The sequence below is a fragment of the Phoenix dactylifera genome, chromosome 7 (genome assembly GCF_051530095.1).
Source record: "Phoenix dactylifera cultivar Ajwa chromosome 7, Ajwa_hap1_PhDact_Kaust_v1.1, whole genome shotgun sequence".
NCBI classification, from domain to species: domain Eukaryota; kingdom Viridiplantae; phylum Streptophyta; class Magnoliopsida; order Arecales; family Arecaceae; genus Phoenix; species Phoenix dactylifera.
In genome coordinates, this window is record NC_143196.1 from 26,493,756 (window position 1) to 26,518,647 (window position 24,892).

The window sequence follows — 24,892 nt, forward strand, 5'->3', positions numbered from 1 at the left end:
TCCAAATGGGTAGAAGCTGTTGCTTGTAAGACCAATGATCACAAACCTGTCCTAAAGTTTTTAAAAGAAAATATTTTTTCACGATTTGGGATGCCTAAAATCATAATTAGTGACGGTGGAAAACACTTTTGTAATAAGCCTTTCGAAACCTTATTGAAAAAATATGGTGTCACCCATAGAATTGCTACCCCATATCATCCGCAAACTAGTGGCCAGGTAGAGTTAGCCAATCGAGAGATCAAGCGTATTTTAGAGAAAACGGTGAACCCATCACAAAAAGATTGGTCCTTAAAACTATCAGATGCATTATGGGCCTATCGTACTGCATACAAAACCATTCTTGGCATGTCTCCCTACCGGCTAGTCTACGGTAAAGCGTGTCATTTGCCCGTAGAAATAGAACATAAATCGTATTGGGCAATTAGAAAATTGAATTTTGATTTACAAGATGCCGGTCTAGCTAGAAAATTGCAATTAAACGAGCTTAATGAGATTCGCAGAGATGCTTATGACAACGCTAAAATTTGCAAAGAACGAATAAAGATCTTACATGATAAATCAATTTTGAAAAAATCTTTTGAACCTTTGCAAAAAGTTCTTTTATATGATTCCCGCTTACATCTGTTTCCTGGTAAGTTACGATCAAGATGGACAGGTCCCTACGTCATAAAAACTGTTTTTCCACATGGGGCGGTAGAGATTGAGAATCCACGGGATGGTAGAATTTTTAAGGTAAATGGACACAGGTTAAAACCTTTTCTTGAGAATTTTTCAGATGAAGAGGATTCCTTTTCCTTGGGGGAGCCTTCTTATGACTGAACATGAAGGCAAAGGTATGTGTATATTAGTCAGAATTATTTTTCTAGTTTTGTAAGTCTTATTTTCTGGATATCAGCAGCTCAAGGTATTCCTCTTCTCTCCAATATTATTTTCTCTACTGTCTCTCGTATATAGTTTTCTTGTATCTATTACATTGAGGACAATGCAATGTTTAAGTTGGGGGGAGGGAAGTATTTTGATTAAAAAAAAAAAAAAAAATTGCATTCTTTTCTAAGCAAATGCACATGTATTTTCATATTGAGTTTGTGCAACTATTACGGCAAGGAACACATGCATATTATGACTGATCAGAGACCTATTATTAGATCCCCGCACATGTACTTAATGATTATAGGAAGGCCTCAGGAGTTCATATTTGTTTAATGCATTTTTATTAAGCCGTATCTGTAAAAGAAGTACGAGTATCCTTGTCCGTACTATAAGGTTCATGATTTGGTTTTCACATAAAGATAGAGGTTGAATACCCTGGCTAGATCACCTAAGTGCCTTATGTTCCGACCTTGGTTGACCTATAGTCACGATGCAGTCACGTTATATGGTTCAGTTTACCTTCTCTATTTTGAAAAAAAAAAATTTAAAATAAATAAATAAATGAGGAGATGACAAGTCTAACCTCGTGGTGTAGTTTGGTTCGAGTAATTAAGCCCGAGGGGTGTTTTCACCTAATGCCTTGAGCCAACTGGATCAAGAGTCATTGGCCGAAAACTCGCTACATGGACCTTGCTAGAGCCTAAGGGGGTTGGACTATTGTAATCACCATATGTCTGAAAAAAGAAAAAAAAAAAAAAAACATGAATAGGGTTGGTCGGGCTGAACCCAGTGACATGTGGTAATGGCTGGTTTGACTCCATTGTATTGGACCTTTGTGTACTTTGGATATTTAGTTGGGATTGATAGCTCTTTCTTTACATACGAACCATTCTTGACAATTTTAGACAACATGAGATATTCCGAAAATTTGATGGATCAGGCCCTAATAAACTGTAGTAAACACTTGTGAACTTGAGTAGTACACCTAAAATTCAAGCGGTACCATGTTGTGGTGGAGGTATTAGTGCTCTAAGAAAGTCATCTGTTTATGCATACTACACTTCAGTATTACCCTTGCTTTGATAGTTGCCATGCTTGAAAAAAAATATATATCACGTGTGCATTGACTTAAATTTCATTATATATCATTTTATGAATGATGTTTGTGGGTAACATCACTGCAAACCCTCACGAGACAACACTCGTCCACTAGGGTAACCTAGAGGTTTAACGGCTTGTTGCACGTGCTAAGTGCAATCGTGATACCCTACGAAAGTGGGTACATATCTTAGTTTTATGTCTTTAACTTTAATAAAAAGTCAAATGATTGACCAACACTTTTTGTACTCTCATATTATTATTTGCTCGTTAATTGCTAGAGACTAGCAATAAGCTAGTTGGGGGGTGTGATGAGAGCACAAAAGTGCGATTTACACATCACTTAAATTAGTATTACTGCTAATAAATAATGATAAAAGTGTTGCATTAATATTATATTTTTTTGAGGGGTGCAGGTTATCATAAACTAGAGATAAAATGTACATTTGGTACAATTGGGTTCAGAAAGATGCATGGCCCCAAGACGTACGCACCCAATCTCACTATGGCATGGTCGAACCTATCATTTATCAAGCCCACAACCACAAATAGCAGTCAAGCCTAATCACACTGGAGCAACACTTGGCGACCATCCAGAGGGAACGAGCAATGAAACATCTAAGGAAAGATCATCCTAGAACTACACATCATCAACCTATGGCCTAGAGAATGATCAGCAGATGCTTGGCACGGTGGAGAGCATGCCATATTTCAGCCATCCAGACATCCCGTTCGTTCGCTCATCCCAGCTTCGCAATTCAACCCTCCGCGAGTCCGAGTTTCATCCCCTGCATCCGTGAGCCAGCGTCTTTGGCGATTCTCCCAGATTCCACCTCACCAACGATCAACGCCCGCATCCAAGCTTCCGGATTCCCAGCATCCGCACGACGTCCACGTCCGCGATCACCTCCGGCATCCGTCTCGTCCGCGTTCTCCTCCTTCTCAGCCTCACAACCTGAGCATGTCCGCGATCACCTCCCAAGCATCCGCCCAAGCCCGTGAAACCTCCCAGCCGTCCGTGATCAGCTCCCTTCCGGGCGTCCTCCAGATCGCGCTCCTCCACAGCGATCAGCGCCTCCCAGCCGTTCATAAGCCTCAACCCGCATCTCGGCGACCTCCTAGCAGTCCGCGATCAGCCCCGAGCCCGTGATCCCAGCTCCCGTATCAAGTCCCGAGCATCCCAGCCATTCCGCCTCCTCCATCGCGTCCGTTCTCAGCGCCGGATCCGGCCGAGATCAGCTCCTCCAACGCCTCAGCCTCACGCGCCCAAGACCCAGCCGTTTGCCTCTAAAGCATTGATTCCAGCGCATTCCGAAGATCCATGGAGGGAGAGAGTTGATTATAAAAGGTAGTCGGCTGAGAGGGATGGGGGTTCTCATCGGGAAAACAGAGGAGCCTCTGCGATTGAAGGGAGGAGTTGGGCGGCGGCAGGGGAAAGAAAAGAGAAGAAGGAAACAGGGTATGCCCTGTTTCCGAAAAGAAAAAAAAAGAAAAAAAATAGGGAAGAGGTGATGTTTGTAATGAGAGCCTAATTCCTTTGGCAAAGGGTGATGGATGAACCCTTGGCATGTTGCTTTCATCAAGTATACTCTAAACTTGTATTCTAATTGTTTAATATCCATTGGTATGATTTTGATTCTTGCTTACTCATCTATAAGATAGATCTTGTATGGTTTATATATATATTGATGCATGGATTGTTTTGATGCTTGATTTATCGTAGACGTAATCGGCACGATAAATACTTGGATGTTGAATTCATGTTCTAAGATTGTATACTTCATGATTAGAACTATTTTATCATATTAATCCTTAATCAAGAATCGCCGAGTTTATTTATTGAAAGTAATATTGTTAAGGAGGATTCCGGATCCCTAGCCATCTCTATATTCTTGAACGTTGTTTAATCACATATTATTCTCTGCTTTTAATTTCTAAAGATCAACTAAAAATTACATCTGAAATTACGCTAATAATCCATATTTCGTTCCCTGAGGAATCGACCTCGGACTCCCGAGTTATATTACTTGTGCGATTCTCCTGCACTTGGGAGAACAGTTTTATTTTTGCATCAGCTACTTAGCTGATGATTGCTTCTAAAAAGATACCACATGGGTATCTAATTTTTAGGACCATGACCTCTTGATGGTTTAGAACTAGCTTGCCCACTAAAAGTAGTTACTTGTCCTTGGGAAGCCTGTTAGCTATGCTCTCGAACAGGAAAACTTGAAAGCCTAACGCGAGGGTTCCTCACTTCAAAACCTAGAAAAAAGCCAGAAACCTCCGAAGAGAAGCTATTAAAGCTCTTAAGCCGAGGAGTGGAGTTTCAACTCAAAAGCCGGCCCGAAGCAGAGTGAACTATCTAAAAAGCCCAGTCTCAATAGCTCTTCTTGTGGTGTCTCCTGTTCATCAGCAACAATGCTTGAGTAAAATCGAATAGCAGCACATCATTCATTTTCTTAAGCAGCATCCGAGTAGTTACCCGTGTCCCACTAGGCATGCCAAGACTTATTTCTCTTGAAAATGAGAACAAGGAAAACATCTATAAGGTTGGCTAGATGAATGCACGGACATGCCACAAATTAGTTATTGGACAAGATAGAGGTTTGGTAAGTGATTATGAAATAATGTTGGTTTTAGTGCCTTGAAACATCAAGAACTTTTATTACTAGGATGCTATCCCTAGAAGGTGGGCTGATGATAGAAATTATGTTGAAGAATTAAAAAAAAAAAAGACAAAAACTTGATAGGGGATAAAGTATTATTAAGATAAAAAATAAAGATATGAGATCTAGTTTTTTGTAGCGCCAAAAGAGAGTGTCCCCTCATTTCTGTTACTTTCTGATACTTACTAGTACCTCCTTTAACTGCTAGGACAACTATCATTCTTCAACTCTCTTGTGCTCGTTAATTAATTTGTGCCACATTATCCATTGTACATAAAAATTATCATTTTCTCCGCTACTATGTTCTAGGTAGTACTCCAACTCCTCCCACGTTTTGAGTAGTAATAATAGCTAGTTAGCTATTCTCCTTTAGTTTTATTCCACTAAACATCTCATCTTAGGATGAAGACTTCCACCATTTTGATTTGCGTTTTGTATGTTTCCTTGGGACTGGCCATATATAAGGTCTGTGCACTTATGATGGATCTGCATCTATGGCACTTTATCTGTATTTTAATTCTCGATCTGTAATTTGGGATAAAACTCGGCATGCACTTTGAAGCTTGATCTGCATCTTTTATTCTTCGGTCCATACCTTGGTAATTGATCTTTACCTTGGCTTTTAATCTATATATAATAATCCTTGACCTAAGGTTTTTTTTTTAGCATTAGGTCCATAAGAGATATTCTCTTTGCAGATCCATTAGCAACTTTCCAAGGCCCACCTTTGATGAGCCCACTAGATGTGGTGTATACATTTCTAACATTATACTATGTTTCCGGAGTTGAAATTGTGATAATTATTGTGATTAATAACATCATTCCAAAAGCAGCCGATCGGCAAAACATGGGCTTGCAATGAAATCCTTTGTAATTTTGATTTACACTAGTAGTTATGGTGTCAAAAATGTATTGACCAAAATAAACCCTGCTTCAAACATCCAAAGGACATAATTTCATGTATTTTGTTTCTGCAAATTCAAATACTAGAAAAATTACATAGATATCTCTTCAAATTTGGGCCAATTATATTTAGACCCCAAATATTTAGAAAGTTTCAATTAGCCAGCAAAACCTTATTTTCGTTGCAATATGGCGCAGCCATTTGTTTGGATCCTAACACCTTTAATGGAGTGAGAAAAAAAAAAAAAGTTTCTTTGATTCAGAGAGGCTAGATCATAGCTTTCATGCGATCTCAAAGCGCTTTGTCCTTTATGATTCATCCACTTGTATAGATCTCAAAACACTCAATTCTCTATTATTCTTCCATTTGCATAGATCTCAAAGTGCTCCATCCTCTAACATTCATCCATCTACAAAGCTTTCAAATCACTCCACCCTTTATTATCTACCTGCTTTGTACAGATCTCAAAACGTTTCGTCCTCTATCATCCATCCACCTATACAAAATCTTAAAGCACTTAATCTACTATATCCATCCACCTGCACAGATCTCAAGGCCTCCATCCACTGTTATCCATTCACTTACATATATCTCAAAGTGCTCCATCCTCTGTTATCTGTCCTTCGTTATCCATCCATCTGTATAGATCTCAAAGCGCTCTATCCTCTATTGTCTATTCACCTACTTAGATCTCAAAATACTTCATCCTCTATCATTCATTCACCTACACAGATGTCAAAACACTCCATCTTCTGTCATCCATCCACCTGCACAAATCTCCAAGAGCTACATCCTTTATCATTTTTTGCCTACACAAATCTCAAAGGACTCCATCCTCTGCCATTTGTCTGTCTGCATAGATCTCAAAGAGCTCCATGTTCTATCATTTGCCTACCCGCACAAATCTCAAAGCACCCTATCCACTTCATCAATGTGGCTATATAGATCTCCAAGCACTCCATCTTCTATCATCCGTATGCTTGTATAAATCTCAAAGCACTCTCTCCTCTATCTTCTATCCACTTGCATAGATCTCAAAGTACTCTCTCCCCTATCTTCCATCCACTTGCATAGATCTCAAAGTACTCCATCCTTTATCAAACGTCCGTCTGCATAGATCTCAAAGCGCCACACCTCTATCATCCATCCGCATGTACATTCTCAAAGCACTACATCCTTTACCATTCATAGGGCTGGAAGTGGGTTGGGCCGCTCCATGCCCCTACTCAAACTTGGCTCGAATTATTTTTCAGGCTTCGAGTTGAGTATAGGCCCGAAATTTTTTGGATAATCCAATCCCAAGCCCGACCCAAGCTCAGGCTCGAGCCTGACCTAAACCTGATTGGGCCAACCCAAATTAACCATTTAGGCCAAAAATATGTTTGGCCTGAATGTGACTTTAAGTTTAATATTTCATAATATTGCTTCACAAATAAATGAGCTAGCTAAAAATTGGGCTCTCTTCTGTAATACAAGTAAATGATACATTATTCGCAGCTCAACCTATTTTAATTTGTTCTTTGCTTCCTCATAATTCTCTCTAAATAACAACATAAAAAAAAAAATAAATCAATCCATGCTTGAATTGATGCTTGAATTTGGGCTCAATTTATGGTCTTATTTAGGCTTGGGCATAGGCTAGGCCCAGGCCGGGCTAATGATATATCCGAGCTTGGCTCGAAAAACAAATAAGCTTTTCTACATTTAAGGCCAAATCCGATCCGATCTCTTTTGGACCTAGCCTTTAGCCTGATCCAAGTCGAGCCCATTTCTAGCCCTCATCATCCATACACCTATATAGATCTCAAATTGCTTTTTCTTCTGTCCTCTATCATTCATCATCTGCACAAATCTCAAAGTACTCTATATCATTCATCTATCAGTATAGATCACAAAGTACTCCTTTTTAATTCATACTAAGATAAGAGTCCCTTGCTAAATCAGTGGGAGTAAAAATTCTAGGATTTTACAGAAGTTTAGTTATCAAGTGACCCTCATATGATAATGTTTTATGACGGATATAGATGGTTGATAGTTTCCAAACTTTTAAGATTTAAATGTAATTGGCCAAAAGTTACAGGGATATATCTGTAAATTTGCTAAATACTATCTCCTATTTTTTTAAAAAACGGGTCTCAAACCCAAAAACCGGGTCGGTTCCAATGCGAATCGCGTTACCTGATGCCGGCTCGGACCGAAACGTGCCAAGTGTTACCATGGTTCCGGGGAATATGAACAGAGAGCCCATGGGCATTTGGGCAGCGGAGTGATGGAGGAAGAAGAACACGAGGTGTACGGCCAAGACATCCCCGACGAGGGGGAGATGGAGGGCGACATCGATCCCCACGGCGCCGACGTCGACATGACCCGCGCCGACGACGACGCCGTCAAAGTCTCTCTCTCCCCCCTCCCTCTCCTTCCCTCTGAACCCTAACTGTAACCATAGTGCTGACGCTGATCCCCGATACAGGAGCTCGATGAGATGAAGAAGCGGCTTAAGGATATGGAGGAGGAAGCCACTGCCCTACGCGAGATGCAGGCAAAAGTCGAGAAGGAGATGGGCGCCGTTCAAGGTTCCTTCCTCTATTCTTTCCTCTAGGGTTTTGTGATTTCCTTCGATTTTATACGGATTACTGATCAAATCGCCTTATCTTTCGTCAACTGCCCATTTTTTGAACTGCTTTCGCCTAATTATCGCTTTGTGGTGATGGTATACTGATATACTCAGCAGCATCTTTCGGGTTTTGCCGTCAAAATTTGAACTTTGAGCTGATCCGTTTCTAAATTATGTTTTTTGTTCCTTGCCTTAGTTTTATCACCTCAGAAGGCGCAATTCTGTTATGATCAGTGGGTATAATCAGCAAAAGTTCGTGTCTTTGTTTATGTAGAAATGATAGAAGGCAGGGGCTCTAGTTTGTGCTGTAGAGAACTTATTATCTTTGTTTTGTTCGAAATTAAATACAGAAGAAACACTGTCAGCTTCATTTTGTTCACACATGTCTGCTCTTATGCTGTTTTGTCATACCTCACCTGCCTTGGTTCTCCTTTTTTTTTTTTTTTTTTGCTTGCGTCCTCTAGATCCATTTTCTGATACTGTGATCTGCTAGAATGAGTCAGAGTATCCATGCATCCCGGCATACCCATCTAAAAACCAAAATGTGCTTCTTTACCTCCTCTTCATCTTCATAGTTTATAACATTTCTGATACTGTGATCTGCTAGAATGAGTCAGAGTATCCATGCATCCCGGCATACCCATCTAAAAACCAAAATGTGCTTCTTTACCCTCCTCTTCATCTTCATAGTTTATAACATTTGCACCTCTGCACCCCCGGGTGGGGGTTGATTATTTGACTATTTCCATCTACCAGACTCCATGACTTAGCTGATATCTCCCTTTCTTCTCCCTAGGGGGGGGTGGTGTTGATGCAGCCATATATTATGCAATCAAGTTCATGGAGACAAACATTCTAATGACAAAACTAACAATAAGAAAAGCATGATATGTTCATCACAAATGCTCACATTGAGTCATTTTAACAGCTATTGGTATCTTGTGATATGATCAATGACAACCTACAATGATGCCAATGTTCGCAAATAGTGGACCTCCCTCCAAGACTGTTACTTAATGTTATCATGAATATAACATGTAATGGCTGTAATTTGATAAGTTGACTCCTTGCTGGATTTGCCTGGAAATGAAACAGTGGATGTTATATTGGCACTCTTATATTCCGTTGCTGTGGTAAATAATGGAAAATAAAAGATAACCAAATGCATCATTTGCTTAAACCACGGTTCACCAAACCAGAAAAAGTTATTCCTATCTGGCATCGGTTTTTGAACTAAAAATATGATTGTGTCAGATTAAACAATGAAGTTGTTGAATGTGGTTGTTGTATTCTGTTACAAAATGGCCTGTAGAATGGAATATCAGTCTGCTAACAAGCATCACTTATACTCTTCTTGGAATACATAACATAATGAGAGCCCTCTAAATCCATTATAAGGATGTTATGACACAACTGCTATTTTAAACTTTATAGCAGCTTATGTATTTTTACATTGAATATATTTTTAGTAGTTTTGTATATATTTTTAGAATAGTAACTGAATATTATGTTTCAAAATTGTCCATTAAACCTAAATTCTGAATTATTTCTCCCTTAAAGTACTTCTTGTCTCTCTTTGGTTTAAGCAGAAACTTTTGGATTTATTCATGTTCATTTCATATTCATCAATGCTAGGATACATACTCGACTTTTACATGTTGGAAAGAAGGAAAATGCAAAAAACATGGATCAGATGCCCTCCCTCGATCTTTTCCTTGATTCAATTTTCCCCCTATTTGACTTAGCAACAGAAAATTATCTCGATTGCAATTTGGAATACAATCATAGTTATTAGCCTGGATTGGATCAGCTGGTCAGATAGGCATATCCGAGCAAGCCAAGCCTAAATCTGGTTCAGGTTTATACCTGGACTGATGTGGCATTTGGCCTAGTACAACCCACCAGACTTGACCATATCTCGCTTGACCTGGTCATGTTCAGTGACCCAGGCAACTCAGGCACCCCACTTCCTCAAGAGGGAGAGAGAGAATTTCAATTTTAATTGGTCAATTCTCAAAGCTAGATCCTTGGCCAAGAGCAAGTCTTAACACCATCTCAACCCATGAGGCACAATGCCGGCTTGTTTAATATTAATGTTATGTTATATATATATATATATGTATATATATATGTATATATATATATATATATATGTATATATATATGTATATATATATATATATATATATGTATATATATATATATATATATATATATGTATATATATATATATATATATATATATATATGTATATATGCATAAATATGTATATATGCATATATATGTATACATACATACATATATATATGCATAAATATGAATATCAAAATCAAATCCTATGATCTCAAGACTTAGTTTATCAATTTTTAAAAACCATTTTTTTAATATTAACGACACATGAAAAATAATTGTGATTCATTTCATCCACTTTGGTGGTTTCAAACCTTTAATATCTAAAATAAAAGAAATTCTCAATAAGTTATGCAAATTTTCCTACATTATATCTATTTTCTATAATATTCAAAAAAAATTCAATTTTTTAAATATTTCTGTCTTGACTGATTGGCCTGGTAGTTACACTAATAACCCAATTAGACAACCCCATAACCTGGTTGATGTCCAATTCAGTTTTGATAACTATGCATACAATTGGTCTGGTGGAGAGGAAATAAGGGATTAAAGCTATCAAATGAAATAAATGATTTTGCATATGTTGGGATTAATTTATGTTACTTTCATGTGCATGTCACATTGGGGGAGAAATATCCAAAGATATGGCTTATGGATTTTGTCATATTATTCCCTTGTTCTATATCATGTTGAACTTTAACTTATACATTATCACTATGCAATGGAAATGGACCATGAGTCCTTAATCTCTCCATGCCTGCATAGGCACTTCATGGATGTGGGTTGGAATATACAACAATTTAGGTAGGGTGGACCTAGTATTTTTTTACCTGTTATAAATATTTTTATCCACCAACTTGATAGTGCTCTTTTTCCTCTTCTTTCAACCAAAAAAGAACCTAGAGAGCATTCTTGACATTTGCACATTAAAACATCGAATTCAATGAAAATGTGAAAAATCTTAGCTTATCTTGCACCACCCAAACAGCTGAGATTGTATGAATTGGAACTTGCATTTATTCTTGGTCTGTTTCTTTTTTTTTAACATAATCATTTCTGATTGACACAATAATCATCTTTCTCATTTTTTTCTGCTATTGATGTTTATACAATGATGACCTTACACATGTATTCCTTCCACAGATCCTGCTAGTGCTGCTGCGACTCAAGCAAGTAGGGAGGAAGTTGATTCTCGATCAGTTTTTGTTGGTAACGTGAGTTCAATTATCCTTATATCTTTTACAAAATTATTTAATCATTCAGCTTATCTCCATATTTGACATGTTTTCAATTACCAAGTAAAATTGTCATTTGCCATATTAAAATATAAAAAAATGTGGAGATATTTTGTTGGCTATCTCTGTTGCTTATCTTTTAGTAAGGATTAAAATAGTGTATTGTTCTTGTGGAATCAAAGGCCAGCACAATACATCATATAGTGTAGAACCCCTTGAACATTTGGTACCTACTGGGATAAAAGGAAATGTAGATGTTGTGCACATGCTACCAACATTACGTGAAGCTTTTATACTAATGGGGCTATCAGAAACTAATTTTTATGGGTTACCTTGATTTCTAACATTATAAGATAATGGTTTTTGTCATTACTGTGCCCAATCTATAGATTACGCTCTCAAGCCCTCATATAAAGGCGAAAAATGTAATTCAATGGGGAAGATATTTATCCTGCCGCAAATGCAAATCAGAGCTTTTCCAGTGGTCAGAATGGGTTTGGAAGGGAAGGAAGTAATGGAAAAACCACCTAATGGATTCCATTGCCCCCTCTGTTTCATTCTCTCTCTTTTTATCTTTTACAATGAAAAGAATAAAAGAGGTATCCTGTTTTGGTCTTTGCTTTTAAGAGAGGAAGGGAGATCCCATGTCTGTCTTTGTTTTTAAGAGAAGAAGAAGATGAGGATACTTTTTGTGTTGTTACCTTTTGCTACTTTTTGGTGATGTGCCAAATACCAGTGTTTTGTAAGTGAGAGAGGGGCAAAGAAGCAAACTTAATCCAAGTTGACTTTATAGTGAGTTGGAACTGAAAATAGAGCCACTTTGATTCTTTGTGCTCTATTTTACTCACTCAACTGTGTTTTAGCTAGTGTTAGATAGAAAAGAGGCTCCAGAACTACAGTGAGGAGATGATGAAGTATCATCCTAGATTAGATCTCCCGTGGAGAAACTAACTCTGCAAATAAGTTCCAGATGACAATGGGAAGGAATGAATAGGGGGAAACTTAGGTTTTGCTAATTTGTTCAGCTAAAGCCTAAAAAGTAGTGTACCTTATTGTCCAATTTGGTTTGGGGGTTGTTTCCCGAGGGACAAGGATTGATATGCTCATGTGGAAGTTTTTGCATCTCACAAGTGAGAAAAGTGGCATAAATAAGTTTTGGCTATCTAACATAGTTTTTGGGTTTACCTTGAGATAATAAGAGGAGAATGCCTTAAGTAAGAAGGACCCATTTGGTTTGTGGGAAGAGGAGGGGGGAAAGTACGGTCAATGAAAAAATAGAGAAATATCTCATATTTGGTTAGATTTCCACATTTGATGACAAAGAAAAACCCATGTGCGATGTAGGAAAGTTCAATTCCTACTGGCTGGCAAATGGGGCAATTTTTTTTCAAAAGTTCTCTTAAGCTTTTAGATAGAATGGGGTATGGTTTTTGCTTTTATTAAGGGCATAACAGATATTTTATATAACTTTCCGAGGAAAGTAGATGCTCAATCAAACATAAGCCACTCTGCAATGTGCTACCTTTTCATGTTCAACTAAATATGCAAAAACCACTTTCTCCGACATCATATACCTAGGCTTCAGCTTCCCAGAAAAAAATATTCTAGTGAGGAAAAATTCTTCCCACAAACCAAATGAGTCCGAAAGGTAAAACAAAAAAGATTATCTTATCCTCAATAGCAAGAAACTTTGCCTAAAGTGCAACAAACATCTTACAACTTCTTAGGAGTTTCGCTATTGCATCTGCTTACTGAACACATCCATTATTTATTTTTCTGAAGAGAAAAAGAGATTTGTTTCCCCATATCTACAAGCATATCTGCACCTATGCACCCACTTTTGCTTTAGGTAACTAAGATCCAATTATGATTGTTAAAGTAATTGCTTGTTTGGTCTGGCAGTTGTTGTTCTCTGCTAAAGACCAGGAGGATAGCTTCTTTCAACAATGTAATTTTAGTAGAAAGAATTAATGCCATCCATTTTTTCTTAATTCTTTCTTTGAATCGAGGAGCAGTTTTTTCTGTTAATCCTCCTTTGGCAGTTTACGCAGCCATACTTCCTCTTAGAGCTTGCAGGGTCCAATTAATTTTAGCTATTTATTTATTTGACTCTTACAATTCATATTGGTTTCTAACCCACTAGGGGTACAATTTGAACTTAATATATATTCTCAAAACCCATCTTTGACAGAAAATTTCAACCTATTGCTTCTCCAAGCTGTAACCTAGCATTGTAAATCTTATATGTTAAATATTCTTTGAATACAGTTACTTAATGTATTATATTTGTCTCTGTGCATAAACTCGTCCATTTTGGGCATGAATGCATCATTGTTTTAAAATATGGCGCATGCGAATATGTATGTGCCTCCATATACATATGTGGTCCCTTGACCACATTGCGTTGCCCATATGGGTCAAAAAAAGAGTTTCATTTTGGACAAGGCAGCAGCATAAACAGTGTACTTTGCATTATGTGGCTGCATATGTGCCCTACTTAACATTCTAAGTCAAAAACACTCCATTATTATGCGGGCCCTTGCATATGTAGCAAGTCTAAGTTGATAATTAGGTTTGATGTGGTGTGTGGTGGGCCTAGTAAAGGTATTAATAATGTTAATATTGTTCATTATGTATATCTATTGCCATTAGATATTAAGTACCAGATAGTAATCATTACTGTTCTTTATCCAAAAACATTACAATTATTAGTGCTGTTTTTATTGCATTAATGTATTTTATTTTTTTTTAAATAGTTAAAACTGGTAACTACATATGTGGCTTGGATACCTCGTATGGACTGTGTGGTCCCTTGATCACCTGCATGCTGCAGCAGCTTCTTAAAACATTGAATGCGTGCAAGCATGCGTCTGCTTTCTTGTTTGCCAGCTTGTGCGCCAGCTCATCCTGCACTGCCACCTGCTTGCCTGCATGCATCAGACTTTTACTACTGCAGATGCAATTGTAGCAAAATGAATGTTTAATATGCCATTAGCTGATGGCTTTTTCAGAAAAAATATGTTTGTGTTGATAACTGAGGAATTTTTTTTGACCCTCTGAATAATTAGTGTTGATCATCACTGGCATGCAATGTTTCCCCCTGCTTTAAACAGATTAGGGAGAAAGCTTCACTCCCAAAACTTTTGATATTCTGCTTCAGGAAGAATTGATAAAATTCCATATGATTATAGGTGAATGAAGATAATAAAATAATTCTTGGCAGCTGTTATAAATAATCATCATTTTATTGATTTAAATAATATATTGGATGGGTGGCTAGGTTCCTGATTTGCATTCAGCAACAAAGAAATTTTTTTGACTGCTTTTATTTACTTTTTTAATTTCTCATAATGGTCCTTTACATTTTTGTGCATATATGTTTTTAATTCTAAAGTCTCTCTTTGACTGGTTGTTTAACAATCGCAGGGTTAATTTTCATTCTTCCAGTTTTTTGTTACCAAAAATATGGGATTCCATGAAGTTTTGTCAAAAATAAACAAAAGAAAGAAAGAATGAAAGTCATGTATGATTTATTAGAAACAAAAGAAGGGAAGAAAAAAAGGAAAAAAAAACAATAAAGGTCGATAGAGGGAAAAAAATGAGGGGCCTATAAAAAAGCAGCAGCTTGAGTGATATCACTCAAGGAACCAAAAAAGGAAAGAAAAAAGAAAGCATGTATGAAGACCAAAAACAAAACCTGTTCTAGCTCCCAAAAAAACTAAGAAAAGGGAGGAAAACATGGGTGTGGAAGCAGGAAATGTTGGTATTTGGGATGTGGTACTCTGAAGTCTTGGAAGGGCTGAGTAGCCACCCAGAACTTATAATTGTGCAGACGTGCTGAAGTCACTAGCATATTTGGCACAATGACACGACACGATGGGTACGTGCATCTTTAGGTGAGTTGGGAATGCCTTTGGGGCATCTAGTTACTTTCAACAAATAATGAGAGGTCCTGGATCTCATAATTCTTACCTTGATCACTTTTGTCATCCTCTTACAAAATTGTTTGTTTCCTTCTTGCTTATCCTCTAAGCTATTTGACAATTTTTCTTTTTTTTTCAAGTGATATATGTTGAGGATTTGACTGTTGTTTTGTTGTCTTCCTATCATCATTGATATTCACTTTGTGGAAAGAATGAAGTTGATCTATTTGATAGTGCAGTTCTGGTAACTGTATCAAGCTACAGTCAGACAGGTTGGTCACCCTGTTTTGGTGAAAACTGTTAAGATATCTATATTAAAGAGAAAAAGAGATTTCATTGTTGTGTCGTATGCATAGCTTATTAATATCTTTTCATCGGTCTGATTATTAGCATTATGGTCTAGAAGAATATGAATTATTATAATTTTCCCTTTAATTTCAGCTGTTTAGTCTTGTTATGTGCTGGCCTTCTCTTTTACTTCATTATCACTGGAAGTGGTTCCATTTGGTAGCTTTCCAGATTGCCATGAATAACTGTATTACTGTTGGATTCATCCATAATGTAAGTTGTGGGTGTTTTTTTAAGCCCTGGTAATCTAAGTTATACTTTGGTAGACCTGATATGTTGATGCTATTATAACTTACATGATGTGAAGCTATCTGAAGTGAAAAAGTTGCATAAGAATGAAATTTAACATCATGAAGAAAACTATAGTAATAAAAGACCCTGTGGAATTTGAAGTTTGAATTTTCTAAACATTTTTTCTCTTAAAAATGATATGGTTGGAAAAAGGAAACTACTAAGAAAGTGGGGTAGCTTTATTTTGTAGAAGAAGCAGGTTCCAGCTGTTTGGATAGACTAGATCAATCTATGCTTTAAAGGTGGTGGAGTAGCACAATTTTTTTCAAAGGATCTATGAAAATTCGTTCTTAAAGATCTAGAGGAAGTCAAAAATCTAAGGATGAGATGATTGGTGGCATCGCTTAGAGTGTAATTCAGACATTGCACTATTGTTTGAGTTCATCATATACCTATGAAGCATCATCGCTTGCATGGCTTGGAGAATGAAAAATTGGGCTTCTGTGCACTTGTACAGATGCCCAAATCTCTCTCTTTGTTTCTCTCTTTTATCTTTTATTTGCTAGCAGTCAGGCAATAAGTGCCGGACACAAATTGTATGCTGATTTAAGTTGCCACATCTTACAATGATTGTGACTCTTCATTATTGTGATTATGAATTAATCTCAACCATACAAATAGAAAACCATTTAAAACATATAAGAACATCCGGTAACAGTAAATAAAGGCCTAAAAACAGAAAATACTTAAAATTCTGTTATCAAACATGCTGAATATACGATGTTTCTGATCATGTCAATAATGAATCATGAAGGTCATAGATTTCAGCGAACACACATTAGAAACTATTTATTTGTTTAGAATGTAATGGGAAAACAATCTAGCATAATATTTGACATATTTTTTAAAAAATGTAAAATTTATTTTTTTATTGAATCCATATACTATGCCTGATAAAGTCGCCGACTTGGCATATTTTTTCTTCATTGAACATTCTATTTTTACTCCAACCTAGATATGATTTATGTAATAAAATAATGATCAATCAGGTGCTTTGGCCAAAACTGACTAGTTTGGACTAATATTGACTGGCAGTGCCTTTAGGTCTAGGGACTAGTTGAAAACTATGCATGACAAAATCAACAATTCTCTTGATGGTGTGTCTTCAACTATCACATTCTTGGGCTTGATCTTTACTGTCACTAACACCCGTAAGGTGGTCCTGCCAGAGTATAACAGTCTTCGAGATTGTCCACAATGTCTTCTATGTGGACTGCTCATCTGCAGCTATGAATGTCTTGAGCGTAGTGATGTACTAGACAATCCTTTGGAATCAGCCCAAGTTGAGCTTCTTAAACCTATGCCAAATCCTACAATCGTTGATGACATCTTATATCTGAAGTTTTTGAATGCATATAGAAGGAACAATTTATAAAAGATCTTCCAAATTAATGTAGTCACTGACTTTCTCAGGCACAATAAAATTGACACAGACAACAAATAGCATAACTAAGACCACCATCAAGCCTTGTCCTAACTATCTGAAGCTGGCTTTACATGCCCTCCTTTGTTGGGTGTTCTTATTTAGGTCTTTACCTTGTTTTCTTATCTACTGCAACTTCCAGTGATGACAGGGGAGGCCCTAATAGTCATGAAAATCAAATTTGGTTTTATTTCATACTTTGATTTTCAATTATGAGTGGCTATCAACCTAACAACCACCCTCCACCTTTTTCATATATGCTTGGAGACTGGTCTTGGTGGTGTTTGGCACATACATAGAGGTGTTAGATGCTATTTAAACTTGTATTAGCACACTATTCTTATGGTCAAACGTAAACATGGATTTGTCCATCATATTCAATTTTCATTTTGTTTTCTTCATGTGCATTAAAATTTCAGAGAGCGAACATGTTGGGTGGTACGTCATTAATTATACTATACATGTTTCCAGATAGTTTTGTCACCTATATATCACTTTTGACTTTAGAAAGTGAAGAGAATATTGGTCTTTTTCCTTGGATTCTTATATGGACTAGGTTAAAAATTGCCATTTGTCCAGAAGGGCCCTTTTTTTTGGGTAGAAATTACCACAGTTTAAAAAATTGTAGGAATGGATTGCTTCTTTAGGAACATCCTTGTGGAAATATATTGAAATAACTGTCTCATGGGTTATGGCAGAAAAATCGTACTATAAAAACTGGCCACAATAAAGATTAGCCTTAGGGAAAATCCAGGAACACTTTTGTAATGCTTTAGATCAGGATACAAAATTGTTTATGAACTTTGTTGATTTACTGGGACAAGCTCCTAAATTAAAATCAAATTCAAATATAGCTCACACTATTCTAAATTTTTAGGCTGTTTGAGATTTTTTTTTTTTTTTTTTTTTTTTGTTTTATGGGTATGATGGCATTCTAAACCCATCTTATATTTTAAGGAACAACAGCACCATAATAACAATGAAGAACCTGGGTTAATCATTTTACCGTTATATCATTCGAAATATAGCAAACCGATAAAAGGGACCTATCTTGGATATTATATGTCGAAAATGTTTTCTGAACATGGGACAGGGGCATCACGCTGCCAAGTGTCCTGAAGAATTTGACACAACATATCTAAAAGCCTGGACACGACAACACGTCTGCATAATTTAACTGTGATACGGAATATGGTCTTGGGATTTATTTGAAATTATGTGGGCTTCAAAAAATATTAAGACTGTAGGTAAGCAATAATTTTGGGCTGCAATTTTTTATAGGTCCATGTTAGTTTAGTTGTGACTTGTTTGCAGGCCGGTATAGGCAGAAAGTAGGGGTGCATGTTTATTTGCTTCACCTATCTGATTGTGATGTTAAATCCCACTGCTCTTTTTCTTTCTGTTTCTCTCTCGGGTCTCCAATTACCCAACACCCTAGGTTATTAGAGAGGGGGATAGGGTGTCCTTTTGCTTGATTTCACATTGCCCGCAACTTCAAGAGGTGGTTAGGAGTTTAGGGCAAAGGATTTATTGCCACGTCTTCGGGGGGAGGATGCTCTCAAGGTAGAGAAGAAGCAGGTATGGCCAAGCTTTCTCTATCTCCCTTCTTTCTCTCTCTCCCTTCTCTTTCTCTCTTTCCCCTCCTCCTTCCACTCTTTCTTTTCTTTGCTTTTCTATTTCGAACCAGTTCCTTTGTCAGCTTGCACAAAAGAAAGGTGCTGAGAACCCTGAACAAACAGGCTTTGTCTATAATGTACAACACGCAGGATGTGTCTCATGTCGTGTGAACCTGGTGACATGGCAAAATGTAATTTTTGCCATGTCCAGGTAGCAGAACATGTTAATCACCAATGAACAAAATGAATGCCCTTTTCAGTTACCAATGGCCAATAAGGGGCAAGGTTTCGAACCCCAGTTTCATTTTCAAGATGGCTTGCCAATTTTTGTTTCCAGTAGCTTTGGTGGATTTGGAAGTTTCAGCTGAAATTTTATACTACAGTGAAAGAATTAGGGAAATATGAAAAGATCAGGAAACATAAAGCGAATAGAAATGGTAAAAGTTTGTATTACATTATTTTAGAGCATATTATAGTATTTTAAATCTTTGGACATATAGGTTTTGGGGTTATTGATTGCTTGAAAGTTGAAACTATATAAATAATTTTGATCTTTTTAAATCAATGAATTATATTACATTTAAATGTTTGATGACAATCAAATTATTAACGATATAAAAATGTAACTTGGACGGCATATGAATATGAATTCGATATTAATGAATACTATTATATTTAGTTTCAAGTAGAAGCATGTGACTTATAATTTTTAAGGCATGAAAATAAGGCTAAAATTAGATATATTTTGTTTTGATGCCTGTAAAATTTAAGTTGGATCGAGCAAATCTGAGTTCAAATCTTATCCATTCACTACATTTTTGATTAAATATTTTGATCCCCTTTTCTCGTCTTTGACCTGAAAAACTTGTAAAAGTCCTAGAAAAATTTCTTGTGCTTCAGTAAAGCATTTAGTTTCTGAACAAAAATTTCAGAAATACTTCTAGCATTTAATCTAGAGATAAATTTTTCTGGGAGAAACTACAAGACTTGCAAATGGTCCGTTACTAGGATTTGGCCTTGTCAATTTTCTCGAGGGGTGAGCAGGGCAGGAAGATACTACAAGTGACAGAGCAAGGTTGAGAGAGGGTCATGGTGGATATGCACAAGGAATATAAGGGGAAATGGAGGTAAAGGTATCGGGTAAAGGGGATTGTATAAGGGTCCAGTCCATTGTATCCCAAAACTAAGGACATGAGGACTTTGGCTAAAAAAGGGATCTAAAATTTGGGTGGCGGTATGTTGACATGTTATACATCATCTAGTCTTGTCCAAACTTGGAGGCCTTTGATGGGCCAACTCGAGCCCAACTTGCAGGGTGCCTAGGCATGAAGGCCTGGGGCAAATCTGACTGACAGTTGAATGATTAATGCTCTGCCATGTTTCATTTAACTTCTAGTTATTGGTGTGGACTTCATACATTTGTGCCATTTTTTATAATCTATACACATTTTAGCCTGTACATGCATACTTATGCCTTGTTTTATACGTCGGTACTGATTAGCCATGAAAACGATAGACCAGGGATAAAAACTCTCAGTTTATGTCCCTTGATTGTTAAATGTCATAGAAACCATGGACCTGTTAATTTTACCTATCAAAAGAAATCTTGATTGATGGGATCCATCACAACATCCATTAAATGCTCTCGAAGAAACCATGCACACAAATATGTACTTGAAGCCTGATTAAAATTCACCCTAACAATGAAGTCCTTTGTCTCATCGGTTTTGATGCTAAACATGATGCAGCCTCCATCATCTCCCCCAGTTTCCTCCATTTGCTGCACACCACATCCATCCACCACCGACCTCATCTGCCCAAACCATCCCTCCAGCGGCCCACCTCATCTCTTATGTTGGTGAACCGCCAAGGTAAACCTTTCCTGGTCCTCTCTTTCTTGTTTTTTCGAGACCTTATCCTCCCCCTCTATCTCTGCTTCCTGTTTCAAAAGAATGTTGTGTTTTGGTGATGTATCGGACTCTATTCATGGTCCTGTGCTGTGTTATGTCATGTGGACACCGGTACTTAGTGCAAGGTGCCAAGTCTATCATAGGTACCATCCTCATAAACTTCATCCAAGCGGGTCTCAAGAAAATGTTATTATGTTAGAACAACAATACTATAGGAAGAAAGTGAAGTGTGAAAAACTCTATTATCTTTTTGTTATAACGTGCTCTATGCTTGTTATGGGTCAGTGCAAGTGAAACTCGAAACAATCCTCAGGTTCAGATTGATGTCAGGTGAAATGAAAATGTTGCAATTTCAGTTTTGAAGTTGTGGCTTAAACATGAAACTATGAATGCATCTTTTTCATTTCCTGTTATTACCTAACCAGCCATAATTTTATTTTTGTGTTGATTTTAGCTGTAAATGTGACATGCACCCTGCCGAAATTGTTTGCTGTCATCATATGATCCTTTGAACAGTTACTGCTTTTGCCACTTGACACTCTTAACATCTGCTTTGTGCTCATATCACTGCAGGTGGATTACGCATGCACACCAGAAGAAGTGCAGCAGCATTTCCAATCTTGTGGAACAGTAAACAGGGTGACAATTCTGACTGACAAGTTTGGCCAGCCCAAAGGCTTTGCTTATGTGGAATTTTTGGAAGTTGAGGCTGTACAAGAGGCTCTCCTCTTGAATGAATCTGAATTACATGGCCGCCAACTGAAGGTGTTTTGGTGATGGAAGCTTTCGCCCAGTTGATCATTATTTTGATTTCTTTTCCTTGCATCTCTCATGCCTTTAAATGGAGACACTGCTCCGCAGGTATGTGCCAAACGAACTAATCTCCCTGGAATGAAGCAGTACCGTCCGCGGCGATTCAATCCATACTCGGGCTACCGATTTAGGAGGCCCTATATGCCACCGTATTTTTACTCTCCCTATGGATATGGGTTAGTTACATGGTCCTGGATCGTTTTTTGTTGACCATTTTCCTGCTTCAAGCCTATCATTGACAAACTATTTTGCCCTTTTTGCAGGAAAGTTCCCAGATTCAGAAGGCCAATGCGCTATAGGCCTTACTACTAAATGATGAATAGTTCAATTAGGGTAATATGACTGTTATGCTAGCCTGAAGTTGGGAGTCTGTCCCGAAGTTTTCTATGCAAGTGGCACGGGTCCCACTTGATATCGTTACTTCTCTGCTTATGAGCTTTGATGAATGGTGACGAGCTTCCTGTGACTGCGGTTTATTTCATGCTGGATATAGTTTATTTTAATGTTACAACTTTCTATCTTCGCCAGAAATATGATGCTTTGAAGTATCTTGCATTTATGCACTTTGTCTTGGTTGGTCAACCAGCAAGTTCAGCTCTGGCCAGTGCTGTTTTCTGGGGGTTGGATTTACAGGCCTTCCAAATTCTCCTCCCATTTTATGTTGAATTTTCTTTGTTAAAATGCTTTTCTTGTATGTTGTTGGTTCCCATTTAATAGTGTTGGAAATAGAGCTGGTATTGGATGCAATGCAGAGGAGGAAGAAAGAGTTCTACCAAGAAAAAGAAGAAAAAAAAAAAAGGCAAAAAGAAAGAAAAAACAGAGAGGAAAAGTGATTTATTCGGGCATGCTATTAAAGTGACATGCATTAACTGAATCATAAATATATTGAATCTAATATGACCAAGCTCACGAACAGCTTTCTTGTTTGGCAATCTTAACTTGTAAGGATTATCCTTTCATATTGGCGGTTTTTCCCCACATTAGAAGTAGGCAAATGAAAGAGAGAGGAAAGTTTATCTATCTTCTGGATTGACTGGCATTTTATATTCTCTGCCGATAGAAAACTTTTGACACAAGTCTTGATTTCGACGACCATTGTATGCTTGTACATAATATGTATGCTTTTCTGCATGGATGTATACGAACATATGCAAGAGAAGGCCCCAACTATATCAGGACTAACTACAAAGATTGTGGTCGAACGAGGGATCAAGTTTTTGAAAAGAAATGTTAAAAATATGATAAGGACTTCATAAGCAGATGGATCGAAGTTAGCATTTAGCTTCTGTAATCCAAAATTTTAAATCTCATGGGGCGGTGTACGTTTTCTCCAAAAAAAAAAAAAAAGCATCCTATTGTCTTGCTTCATTCCGGCTGTCCCCATTGTGCATGCTCTGCGTCTTTCTCTTCTTCTTTTCTTCCTTTTTTTATTTTATTATTTTATTTTTTTTCTTACTTCATTTCTTTCTTAATTCCTTTTTCTTCTGCATTTTATTTTTTTTTCTTGTCTTTCTTTTTTTCTTTCCTTCCTTTGTTTTCTTTTTTTTTCCTTTTTCCTGTAGATGGATTTTAGAATGCCACCCATATCCTATTTCCTTTTCTCAAAATACGAATTTCAAACCCTACTGTAATATATCTCACATCAACATTCGATTTTTAGCCTAGCAAAATGAGCCAGTTACCCTTTGGATCTTTGGCTTCCTCATCCTTGCGGTATCCCTTATTATAAAGAGGTGTGGGATTAAGTTGTTTATGGATACAGCGATTCCAAGACTAGGGAATATGTAGGTTTTTTCTTCTTCTGAACAAAGACTTCCAGCTCAAAGCAGACATTAACTAGAGTATTTCTGCAAAAACAAAAATAGTGGAATTTTTCTGCAAAACCTCTGAATTTTTTGTACCATGAAATTTTGGGGATTGTAGTGTTAAAATTTTTAGGGATATTAGGATTCAGAAATATTGCTATGTGATGTGTATCTTTTATATATATATATATATATATAATTTTCTCTGCCATATAGTACAAGATGGTTAGTGCAGCTGATAAGGATTGATAATTTGATGCAGTATATGAAGAATGAATGAATGTGGAGTTGCCGAGCCATGATTATGTGGGTTAGAGGTAAGGATGGCAATAGAGTTAAATGCATGATAGATTAAAAATTTATCAACTCGTATCTAATGTATCAAGAGTCAAAAATTTACTCTTGAATATAATTATTTTATTAAATAAATAATTTAATTTGATGTATGTAGATTGAAATAAGTTAAATAGATAAAATAGTTAACTAAAAGAGGCTTCACCTGACATCCAAATAATTTTCTTATAGGACGTACTCTATTCTGAGAGGCAAGCCAGATTTTTTTAAAAGAAATTAATTATTTTTTATGCAGCCAGCATTGACTATTTTTATAGCTTGGCCTCTTCCGGCACCCAGTTGGCCACCAAACCCCTATCCCCTGCTAATTGTCACTCCAAACTATTGATTTCTTAGTCTCCTACATCTAAATGGATGTTTACCTACCCTCAAGGCTAATTTGTCATCTTTAATCTAGTCCAGGACCCACATTTCCAAAATAACTGGCTCGAGAATCTCCCTCCAACCTGTCCACTGGCAATGGACCGTCACTTCCGAAAGAAACTGCAGAACATATAAAAAGGGGCAGCACAACAAATTCTTGACCATTTTCTTGGTTGAAGGAGATAAGATAGTTATCTCTCACGTAAGAAGCAAAGTTTATAGAATACATTAAAGAAGAGCCCAGTGGTATCCTGGAACGACAAATGTCACATTGACATTCGCCCGACATCAAAAGCCTCCACGTGGCGCCAACCACTTTGAAAGCGTTGGTTGCTTCGCGGTCGCATCTTCACCCTATCCTGCAAATAAAAAAAAGGACAATCGTACCTGCCTTAATAAACTTATATGAAAAGTGTGTCAATTTCTGCCTTCTATCCGGGGGATGTAGTAGCCAACTAAAACAAGAAAAAAAAAAAAACAGAGAAAAAAAAAAAAAAAAAAAAAAGGGTGCATGTGGAGTAGGAATGG

The 24,892-nt window shown here is 37.1% G+C and overlaps 1 protein-coding gene and 1 long non-coding RNA gene across 2 annotated transcripts; one reads left to right on the forward strand and one right to left on the reverse strand.

The window, feature by feature from the left end:
• Positions 1-1,013: 1,013 nt before the first annotated feature.
• LOC149753197 (uncharacterized) lies at positions 1,014-4,127 on the reverse strand. The gene is made up of 2 exons (XR_016395980.1): positions 2,944-4,127; positions 1,014-2,875 (listed from the first exon to the last, which is right to left on the reverse strand). It is a non-coding gene; the product is annotated as an uncharacterized LOC149753197 (long non-coding RNA).
• A 3,618-nt stretch (positions 4,128-7,745) lies between these two features.
• On the forward strand, positions 7,746-22,536 carry LOC120111029 (polyadenylate-binding protein 2-like). Its single transcript, XM_039127315.3, has 6 exons — positions 7,746-7,930; positions 8,009-8,111; positions 11,427-11,497; positions 21,603-21,794; positions 21,891-22,018; positions 22,106-22,536. Exons 1-6 carry the CDS (start codon positions 7,808-7,810, stop codon positions 22,152-22,154), a joined length of 666 nt encoding a protein of 221 aa, XP_038983243.1. The 5' UTR covers positions 7,746-7,807; the 3' UTR covers positions 22,155-22,536.
• Positions 22,537-24,892: the final 2,356 nt, after the last annotated feature.